This window comes from Epinephelus lanceolatus, chromosome 6 (assembly GCF_041903045.1).
Source record: "Epinephelus lanceolatus isolate andai-2023 chromosome 6, ASM4190304v1, whole genome shotgun sequence".
NCBI lineage: Eukaryota > Metazoa > Chordata > Actinopteri > Perciformes > Serranidae > Epinephelus > Epinephelus lanceolatus.
This window is the reverse complement of record NC_135739.1, coordinates 21,017,471-21,029,036: the sequence shown is the minus strand read 5'-3', so window position 1 is coordinate 21,029,036 and position 11,566 is coordinate 21,017,471. Positions and strand designations below refer to the sequence as shown.

At 40.8% G+C, this 11,566-nt stretch overlaps 1 protein-coding gene across 1 annotated transcript; it reads right to left on the bottom strand.

Moving 5' to 3' along the window:
* Positions 1-306: 306 nt before the first annotated feature.
* Positions 307-9,822, bottom strand: ftsj3 (FtsJ RNA 2'-O-methyltransferase 3). Its single transcript, XM_033620740.2, has 21 exons — positions 9,653-9,822; positions 9,389-9,494; positions 7,583-7,629; positions 7,353-7,432; positions 7,063-7,162; positions 6,627-6,821; positions 6,398-6,513; positions 6,114-6,218; positions 5,746-5,846; positions 5,569-5,655; positions 5,301-5,462; positions 4,927-5,062; positions 4,576-4,769; positions 4,304-4,427; positions 3,136-3,217; positions 2,876-3,032; positions 2,658-2,755; positions 2,037-2,139; positions 1,345-1,528; positions 1,099-1,193; positions 307-969 (listed from the first exon to the last, which is right to left on the bottom strand). The coding sequence occupies exons 1-21, from the start codon at positions 9,717-9,719 to the stop codon at positions 723-725; spliced, it is 2,586 nt and encodes an 861-aa protein (XP_033476631.1). The 5' UTR covers positions 9,720-9,822; the 3' UTR covers positions 307-722.
* Between the last annotated feature and the right edge of the window lie 1,744 nt (positions 9,823-11,566).

The following is an 11,566-nucleotide window of genomic DNA, read 5'->3' as shown; positions in this document are numbered from 1 at the left end:
TGATTGTTTAGCCAATATATCTACTTTTTCATTTCCCTCCACCCCTACATGAGCAGGAACCCAGAGGAAGGAGATATCCAATCCCCCTGAGGCGATTATGACACTGGGTTGGTTGTTATCTTGAATTCAGTTTCAGTTCAGTTGAATTGTATTATATTCACAGATATAAAGTGACCGTTACAACTTCTATAGTTCATAACTGAAGCCATTTGACTCACACAAAGAGCAATACGTGATCTAAATCTTCTGTCAAGAAACTATGGTTCTGACTTTTTTTTTTTTTAACTCACAGAACACACTGAATAAATTATTGGACAAAACTTTTATTGCAAAATGTGTATATAATATTTACAATATTAATAGCAACATTTCTGGAGAACACATTGATTGTTATTGTGTTTTACTCGATATACTGCCACTGACAGTTCAGCTGTTCAGTGAAACCACTCAGATCAACATCTTCACAAAGACGTGCACAGAACAGCAGCATTTAAATACCCACAGAACGTATCTCAAGTATCCAGCAGATTAACTTCAGCACAAGTTGCTAAAAAGAGGGCATCCATGTGAGTGACCAAAGTTCATTCTGGTGTCTGTACACACGAGACAGGAGGTCAAACTTTGGAGCTCACAAAGCTCCATAAATGCTCGCCTGTAACTTCAAACCAGGCGATGCTTAATGGTGAGAAAGGCAGGACTGTGAGAGCGCTACAGGTTCACATTTATCTTCCTTTCCGCCCTTTTCCACCCTTCATTCCTCCTCTTCCTTTGCCGCCTTTTCCTTTGCCTCCTTTAGCACGTTGTTCTTTCCTCTGCATCCCCCGCATGTCTTTCTTCATGCGACTGTCCACCACTTTAAACGCTCCCTTGACGCCTGCGGGCCGCCTCACCTTCTTGCCAGCCCCCTTTTTGCTCACGACGTATGTTACTTCTCTCTTCTCCTTCCCCAAACCTGCTTTCTTGTAGATACTGACAAAATGGGGAAAAGACGAGACAAATTATCGACATGAAATTAATGATACAAAATAGCATTTTGTTTAACGGAGTCATCATGTTCTTTTGAGGTGCGTCTCCACCCCTACAGGTGTGACATCATACCTCTTCAGCTGAGCCATCTTCTCCCTCTCAGAAATGTCCACTGTGTTGACAACTGCCTCTGCTTTCTTCTTAGCCTGCTCCATCTTCTTCAGCATCTGGGAACATCAAAGAGGTAATAACAAATTAAGATCTACAGAAATATTTTGCCTTACTTACAAGTTCCTTAAACTATAAAGATTTTAAGTGTTTTTGTTTTCCGGCATCTGTCATCAGCACTTGCACCATTGTTCTTTTCCCTGCTCTTACCCTCCTCTTCTTCCTGGCCTTGGCCTCAGCAACTCGTTTGATGGGTCGGGCATCGATCTCCTTCCATTTTTGTTTGTACTCCTCCACCATCTCCTTGGTGACCGGCACCGGTTTCTTCCGGTGTTTCCGTTCGTCGTCCAGGAACCACTCCGGTACATCCCACGGCTCCTCTGAGCTAGCAAACCTGCAAGACCATACAGTCAGTTTACTGTACAGCCATCTTTCATCTTTTGGTATTTTCATTGGATTCGTTGACAAGAACAAATATAAAGCATCACCAGCTTATACTTTAAGGACTGTATGCTTTGTGAGACCATTTGAAACAGCTGGAAAGTGGGCACACATTAGGACAAGACACACTTAATCCACAGACTGCCTAAACATGTCGATCGCCCCCTGGTGGCTGCCTGCAGTGTAAGTTATAAACCCTGCCCTCTCTGTGTTAACAGATTGGACATGGACCAAACTAAAACCTCAAAGGTACACATCTGGTTTCTGTCATTTATGAGGGTTCGTATCACCCCCTCTGGAGATCGCTACTGCGCAGACTCTGGCTCCAAATGTCATCGCTGATGGAAGATGGCAGCGGCTGTATCCTGGACGTTTTGGCTTCATTTTTGTACAGAGGGATTACGTGGAGATGTGTCATCCATCTTTATATACAGTGTTTGACTCAAACACAACACACACACCTGTGGAAGGAGCCATCCATCAGATCCCTGGCTCTCTTCTTAGACGTAGCGATCTGACAGCCCAGGGCGAGGCCCTCTGCATCCAGGATCCTGGCTTTTTTACCTGAGGAGCACAGAATCCATAAACATCTAAAACTTTAGTCTAAAACATGAAGCTGAATGACTTTAACTGGCTGCATTTGTGTAGGCTGGAGTAGGGCTGGGTGATATATTTCACTATCTTTAGACTGGTGATACATAATATATCTCTGGGGGTTTTTCTACACAGTGGGCTAAAAATTGTAAGTCAAAGCCACATGCAGTTGTATTAAAACAGGCTGTGATTAAAATAAAATGCAAAGACAGGGTTTCCTTTCTTGTCTTAAAATATAACTCTGAAAAACATGTATATGAAAAATGACATAGCCTGTATTAAATAACAAGAATGTTGTAAGAGAACTTGTGAGCAAGTGGGGACAGGGTTGTGGAGTTCCATCAGTTTACATCAGTCTATGTTGATATAAACGGTACTTTCTCATCCTATATCTGTTTGAAAATACCTTAAGAAGTGGATATATCACCCAGGCCTAGGTTGAAACCCTACAGCTTGAACCCTGACATTTAAAAGTTTCTCATACTCACTGGTACTTTCTACAGGAACAACCTGGAAGTCATCGTCGTTGGCCTCTCCCAACATCCCATTGGCCCCTTTGGTGACCTGCTTCATCCTGGTGATCTCCCTGGAACAAAATATTGATTTGTATTTTTATTCAACTGTCAATAGAACTAATCACATTGGATCCACTATATCATATTTTGAGAGGAAAATGGCACAGACAGCCACATAAGTAAGGTTTTACTTTTCATCGTCGCTGCTGTCGTCTGAGTCACTGTCGCTCTCCTCCTCAGCTTCCTTTGAAGGTCCCGCCTTTTCCTTCTCTGGTGGAGCAACCTTCTCTTTAGCCTCCTGCTCCTCCTCCTCCTCCTCCTCTTCTTCTTCAGCTTTCCTCTTTTTGCCTTTTTCCGAAAAATATTCATTTCGTAAATATTTTTGTCAGTCCACATTTGGGAGAGCTAGTATTCTTTTAAAGGCGATATTTTATATTTGTCAGACTGTTACCTTTTTGTTTGCTCTGAAGCCACTCGGTCTGTCGAAGCTCGCTCTCTGCGTCTCCTTCTAGGTCGATCTCAGAGAAGATGCCCTGTAGAGCAAAAGGACAGCAGGGTGAAAGGTCAACATCAAGTCTGGATTAGGGCTGCCCCTGGCGAAGAATTTTCCTAGTTGACCAATAGTCGTAATTAAGGACCATTAATCGAGTAGTCGCCTGCATGTTTACGATATTAAAATCATTTATTTTGGGCAGGGCAACACAATGGTTTGAGTTGAAGGTGTGAGAAAGAATAGTTTCAGTAACATTGTTAACACTGTGCTACATTACAGAGAAATACAAAACCGTATTAATGAACCTTCATTAATATAGGCCTATATTTTATCTACAAGTGCACGTAACACACTGAGCGAGCCGCCTGTTAATGACGCTGTTGGCAAAGCAGTAATGATTGTGCTAAGTGGCTAATGGGCATGTAGCTACTTCCATGTTCCAGATGATACGTCATGTTTGTAGTCGACCAATGAAGATGAGTTTACATATCACCTTGGGTTCGTCCTTCACCTTTTATCTATCGCAATACAGCTAAGCCTACATACCTTTTGTAATTTTATCCTTCTTGTGTGGGTACTCCTTTCTCATTGCTGTGGCTTCCTCCGGCAACAGATAATGCTCCCGGTAACGCTCTTCTATGGCGCCATTTTTGCTTTGCAACAACTCCTAATCCACCACCTTGACTACCATATACTCATGCGGTACTTTTAGTCAAAGTTCTACGTCTTATTTTTTGCCATTGCTTTTCTTCCTCTAAACTATGCTCTGTAACTAAGCAACCAACCATAGAGTAGACAATCTGCTTCCTGTTTACACTGGTATGCATGCCCAGTGCTCGTGAATAGTCATGTGATATGTGTTTTAAGGCATGTTAGTACGGACGGAGATTATTTATGGAACAGTGCTAAAACACTTGTGTGTACAGAGATCGTTTTCATTTTAAAAATGCAGTTTCAAAACAAAATGCATTAGTGTGGGCGGGGCCTAATTTGCACATGTAAGCCATGACAGTGATTAGTGATGTGAACGGAGAGGCAGGTGACAAGTCACTACACAATCCCACTTTGTGCAACTATCAACATAAACATTGTATATACCACATCACTGGAACACAAGTGGACAAACCTTGCTGAACCACAGGTCAGTCTGTCGCGCCTTCTTCTCATCCTTTCCTTCCAGTTCCACTAGCAAGCCACTATCCTGTCCTTCCTCCTCCTCCTCCTCTTCTTCTTCTTCAGTGAATGTTACTCTAGAAAACACAGACACAAATACGCAAACACTGATTAAAAGAACTATTAATTATTGAGGGGTAAGACCCTTGTCTTTTTTCCAGAACATCAAAGGAAGAGAATTTCAAACAGTGGACAGCTTTGTTTCATACACAACGCTTGACTCACTTCTTCTTTGGTGCTTTCTTCTCCAGCTCTTTCTGCCTCTGCTCCACCTCCTCCATGTCCTCATCATCTAAATCAGAGGCCAGGGACATTGCATCCGCATCGTCGTCCTCTTCATCAGACAGGTAGACATCGTCACCCTCTTCTACCAGGGTGTCTGCCACCTGCATGTCCCCTTTGGATATATCAGCCAGCGCCTGATGGAGAACCGTGAACACCAAATCAGGACAATAAGTTACAGTGACTAACAACTTAAAGTAATCAACAGAATTAAGTCTACATATAAATATTTTTCCAGCCAAGCCCTAGTGGGGTGTCAGCATCCATGGGTGTGCATGTGTGTGTTGTCTTCACCTTTTGCTTCTTGATGGTGCTGAGGGAGAACATGGATGAGTCGTTGGAATCTGCGATGGAGACGCCAGGCAGGTCCATCTTCAGCGCCACCCTCTCCCTCTGCTTCTTCCGCTCCTTAAGCAGCTTCCTCTTCTTCCTGATGGAGCATGATAGTTATACAAACTCTATTTGCATGGCATGTTTCATTTTAATTTTCTTCCACCAAAAGCACATCAAGGGCAACAGGTTAACAAGGTGATGTCTATCAACTACTTCACAGCTGCGTCTGAGGATCTGTTACAACTTACTGCTGCGGCAAATAGTCACAGAAAAAAAATAAAATAAACCTCCTGAGCAGAACTAAAATTGCGATCCTGAACAACTTTGTATCGTACCGTTTGAGCTCAGCGACCTCCTCAGCTTTCAGTTCTGCCAGTTTCTTCACCATTTCTTCCTCCTCGTCATCCTCTTCTTTCCCCTCCTCCTTCTCTTCCTCCTCCTCTGTCTTCTTGTCTGGCTCTTCCTCTGATTCAGCCTTTTCTTCATCAGAACTTAAGCTAAAAACAAAGCAAAGAGGATTGTTTTTAAAAATCTGCTGTGACACACTCTGGAAAAGAGAATATTTCAGTAGCTTTTTGTAAATGAGCTGTAAAGACTCTTTACTCAATCTCCGGGTCCAGCTGTTTGGCCTCCCCCTTCAGTTTTTTGGCCAGGAATCTCCTCAGTTTGGTTCGCCAGTTCAGCAGCAGGCTGCAGGAGAGGATGGAGGAAAGAAGAGTCACTTGAGTAACATCTAATCTTTATTATTTCTAAAAACAGTACTAACAAAAATCAACTTACCGGAGCTCTTTGCGGCCCAGCACTTTGATGTCACGTAAACATTCCTTTATCTCATCGCTGGTGGCCGGATGAGACTGCAGGTCTGTGTTGTCAAAAGTGATCTGAGTGAGGAGGACAGAGTGAGAATTGAAATACAGGAAGGCTTTTTCTCTCACTGAGGTCAGCCAGTTTACATTTCATACACTGTACTGTGTATTTTAATATCAAATAATCAGGCCCAGGACGATTAATCATAAATCTTTAACCTTCAACAACATCTCTCTCTCCAGATTCAACTTCTATCTCACAGGAGTTTCTATGAAATGGCAGAAAATGAGAAGACCTCCAGCATCCCTCTTTGGTAAGTTAAAATAGTATAAAGATCTCACCTCACTGGCTTTGTCCAGGAAGTCTATGGCATTTTCGGCTTTCAAAAAGGCTGTCACTGTGAAACTGTGGTAGAGTGTCAGATCACCGTCTGCGTATCCCTCCGCCTGGAACAAAAGAGCAGCTGTTTGGTCAGTACAGAATATTTGAGGACAAATGTGAGGTGTTTACTCCAAAGTCGACATTCAAACGTCAATCTCAATATGGGAAAGTCAAGTTATTTGTTCTCATTGTGAGTAAACAGTTTGCTCGTCCAGTATTCCATCATCTCATTCAGTGTACATGCCTTTGGCTTCTTGACAGGATTCAGCTCCCTCACAGTTTTGGCCTGCACCTCCACCTCTTTGAACGCATGCTTGGGGTCAAAGAACTTACTGTCGATTTTGTCTGGGGCAAGAAAACCTGGGAAGGAAGAAACAAACTTGGTTAAGATATACTACACAGAGGTGGCTAAGACACAAGACTCTGATTTTTTCTCTTCTCATCAGAGACTGTAATGTGCAGCTGCCACTGACCCTGACAGATGACAAAGATCTCGGCGGACTCATTCCTAGACGCCTGCGGCTTGGTGGCCTGAACTTTCTTGAAGAACTGCTGGAAGATCCAGAGGAGTGGCTGGTAGTCCTTGGAGCGGAAGACCTTGGTGACGAAAGTGCCGCCTTTGGTCAGAAAATCACAGGCCAACTTCAGGGCCATGAGGGTCAAATGAGCTGGAGAGGAAGCGGAGAACAAAGTGAGACGTTAGGTTCAAATGCGATCCATTATGACAGGTGATTGTTCTTCTCATTTTGTTTAACTATTTTTGGACACATGGCACATTACTTGCTGCTATACAAAGGAACAAAATTGTGCTATGGATAGCCAGTATTTGCTGATAGCTGGGTCTGTAAATTCTGACGTATGAAGATGTGACTGGAAATTTATTTTAATTTTTAGTTTAGTGGCACCTACCTTGTGAGAAAGCATCATGTTGCCAGTTGGCTCCCACATTCGGGGCTCCATCATTTAGCACAACGTCGACCTTCCAAGTCTGCAGTTCCTTTCGTAAAGCCTGTATGAGGGACAGAAAGCACCTTCCTTAACAAACCCATGTTGAGAACTATTCTGTAGTTTGTGATTTTAGAGAAATCTGATGCTTGGTAAACAGTGCAGGTGTCTAATGCCAGGACGAAATCATCTGTGTCTCTGGCGTTTTGTTTTCTCATGTCCATTTTCCTTCAGCTCTGCAGCAGCTGCCTCACCTGTCTGCATTTGTCTGTGGTGATGTCTTCTTGCAGCGCCACCACATTGGGGATGGGCTTGATGGGCACCAGGTCAACACCTGACAGGAAGAAACACTTCTTTAAAACTTTTCTCACACTATTTCAGCGATAAAAATTAGATCACACTTTGTTTTTTCCCCCAAAACAACTGACTTTAAAAGCCTTCGGAGAGTCAGAGCGATTTATTATCATGATGACATCACACTCACCAATAATGAGACTGGATACAGGCATAAACTTAGACGCCACCTGCAACCTGCAAGGAGATTTTCAATCAGGGGTGCATTCATATATCACAACATACATTTTGCTCATGTGTCTCCTGTGATCTGACAGATGTGTACTGGCTCTCCAGGATGATTAAATATTGAATTATGACTTTGGTTGTGTCCCAGGAAAACATTTTATCAAACCATACAGATAAAAGACACCCATTAGATGATATCATAAATCATTCCTCAGATCAGTGCTGAGCTTGCTTTTAGTTTTTTTGCACCAAATAAATGAAACAAGTTACAAGAGGTATTTTAATTAAGACAGGTATATGTTGTTAGATCATTTCAAGCGTATGTTGGATGATATGGTTGCTTTACAGTGTTTCTGCTTTGGTTAAGTGACAGACATAATATTTTTTTTTCTCTACATTTGACTGTTTATATTGTTGTTCTTCCTCTGTATCCGTCATTTACAGCAACTTTTTCATCTGTTTACTGTTTTATTATTTATTTATAATTCTTGATAGACTTTGCTGCTAGTTATTTGTTTTTATGGACTTTTTTCATCATTTCATTGCGACTGCTATCATGTATTTGTATCTTTAGAGCCCACTGAATGTGAACTCTAGGCGTTGCTGAAAAAGAGCTTAATGCTCAGTCTTAGTACCCCACAGGGCAGTGGTTCCCAACCTTATTTCCTAAGACAGTGGTTCTCAAATGGTGTGGCATGGCAATTTGTGATAACCACACATTATTATCGCAATAGTCAACTGGGGCCTATACAAAAAGTTATGAATTAATTTTTGATTGACCTCATCAGTATGTTGTGCGCACCCATTTCCTAATAAAAGGGCAAAGTCTACCTTACAAAATGTAATTTCATTCAATGTAATTAAAAAAAAACTTCACAGGGAACCTATTTGTCGCTTTTCGCATGTCAGCATTATAAGTGCGTGACACATCACATTATCATACATGATATCATTTCCCGTTCAAATGGATGTGTTACTGGTGCTTTGAAGTCATTCTAAAAAGTTCAAAATAAATTCTTGAATCGTTTTATTGATAAATATTTCATAAGTAATGGTTGGTTGTCATTGTTATTTGATATTAGTAGATAAAAAAAGACATTTATGTTGTGACAAGTGATAACACATGTTATAGAGGCTATTGTACAGATATAAATACAGGTGTGCCTTGAGATTTTGGTTTGCCCTTTGCAGTGCCTTGGGCACAAAAAGCCTTAAACCACTGCCTTAAGAGACACTTTTTTAAAGTGATGACCCCTGATTAAGTGGCTGTTTAACAAATATCTTACATTACATTTAATGCATAACAATAACCGTAAAGAGCAATGGATAAACTGCACAATTACCCCAAACAATGAACGCAATACCTGCAGGAAAATGTGTAAATTGAGCTATTTGGATGAGTTTTGAGCAGATTATTTCCAGTATTGTGTGTTGTTTTAACTGTCATACATGCTTCATAGACTTCACTTGTTAGCTGATTATTGTCTGTTGTAATTTTCTAACACCATTTAAAATGGTACTTGTGCATAAAAGGGTGTCAAGTGCCATTTTAGCTGTACAACAGTATCACACACAGTCCGTTTGGGAATACCAGCCCTGCTTCTATGATGTTGCCCTGCATCATTACTGGAGGACTCTTGTTGAGGTTTAACAGTGTCCCTGAATTAGATTTATTTTTGGTCCCTCTGTGTCTCTACAGTTTGGGCTCTCCTGTTTAAAACCCTCAGCAGACAGTTATCAAATGATCATGTGTTGACAGGCAGCTCACCATCCACCAGGAGCAGCACACAGGTCGATCAGAGCTCTGGCTTTCTGTAGAAACTGAAATTTACGGTTCAGCTGGATGAGTTTGAAAGAAGAACGAGAGCGATAACCTGAAACAGATCAAAACAAGATGTTATCAGACAGCTGACACTTTAAAATCACACCGTCTTCAGGCTGAGGGAGTTAGCTAGCAGTCATGCTAATGCTAACGTACATCTCAGTACTAACAGTCAGAAGCTTGTTATCTTTTACAGCAGCGGTACTTTACCTGTTTCTTTAGCCAGGTGATAGAACTTATCCTTTCTGGTTTTTCCGACTTTCAGTTTCTTCCCCATATTTGTCGCTGTGGTTTTTACACTTTAATAAAGAAATATCAAACTTAAAGCACTCCGTGGTCCATGAAAACACACGTGTGGCTGTGCCGGCGCAGATGTTCAACGTCACACTGCACGGAGCCTACTTCTTCTTCTTCTTCTTCTTCTTCTTCTTCTTCTTCTTCTTCTTCTTCTTCTTCTCCTTTCTTTTTATGGCGGTTGGCAAACAACTTTTCAGGTGCATTACCGCCACCTTCTGGACTGGAGTGTGGAACAGAATATACTATATATTAAATTTTTTTAACAAGCCCTGTTGCTTCCAAAAACCTAAAAATCTCTCCAAATACAACATCCCCTGAGTTTCTTCTCAATATATCTGCTACATTAAACGGTATCTTATTTCTCTGACATGCTGCTTTGAGTGTGTTTCTCTGTGTTTGGTACTTTGGACACTGAAAGAGGATATGTTCTACTGTTTCTCCTGACTCACAATGTTCACAATTTCCTGTTTCATGTTTCTGTATTATGAATAATGTGCTATTTAACCCCGTATGACCAAAGCTCATGCGTGATATGATGTCTTCTTCTTTGCTGCTCCTTTGACATTCTCTCATTTCTCCAACATTCCTTTGTATATTGTAAAAATGTCGACCTCTGCTCTCTCTGTCCCATTGCGTCTGCCATTTCTTCTTCATCTCTGATTTTACTATACTTTTAATCTCGGCTTTACTGTATGTTACAACCATTGATATTTGTTCTTTTCTTGTTGCACTCTTGGCATACTTATCGGCCAGTTCATTCCCCTCAAATCCTATATGTGCTGGAATCCAAATGAACTTGATCTCAACTCCTGCTCTCTTTATTTCCTGTAATATATGTGCTATCTCGAATATTATATCTTGTCTTATATTTGACTGAATCTGTTTTATACTGATCAATGCACTACTGGAATCTGATGCTATCAGCACTTTACCTGGTCTGACTTCATGTACCCAGTTCAATGCCATATGAATGGCCAGTAGCTCTCCTGTGTATATTGCTAAATCATCATTGACTCTTTTATTCAATACAATATTTAAATCTGGAACTACAAATGCTATTCCCACTCTGTTTTGTCCTGATTTGGATGCATCTGTATATACTTTAATAAACTGACTGTATTTCTTATTTATATATTTGTTCACTTCACTCACACTCACACTTTTCCCTTTTTCTTTCTTTAGTAATCTCAAATCGATAATAGCCTCTTCCAGTGTCCAAGGTGGGACAATAGAAAGTGGAACTGTTTTGCTCATATTTTTATCAGCTATCCTACTTTCTTTAACCCGGTTTTCAATTGTCCATCCAAAACTTTGTACCTTTCTTCTTTCTTTCTCTTGACACGGCTTTAAAATATTCTGAGCTGGATGGTTTTCTCCATGTCCCCTTAAATGTGCCCAATATATCAATGATATCTGCTCTCTTCTGATTTCTAGAGGCATTTCACCCATCTCTACTTGCAAGGCTGACACTGGAGTGGTTTTCTTTGCACCACAACACACTCTTAGTGCTTGATACTGTATGCTATCCAGTTTTTTTAACATTGTTTTTGATGCAGATTCATATACTATACAACCATAATCTAATACTGACCTGATTAAACCAATATATACCGTTTTCAATGATGCTCTATGTGCGCCCCAATCTCTTCCTTTCAAACACCTAATAATATTCAATATCTTTTTACACTTTCCTACTACTTTTTTAATATGTGTTTTCCAAGTAATCCTTTTGTCAAACCACATCCCTAAATACTTAAAACAATCCACTATTTCTAAATCTTGCTCATATAACTTAAGATTGACTTGATTTTGTATTCTCTTTTTGGT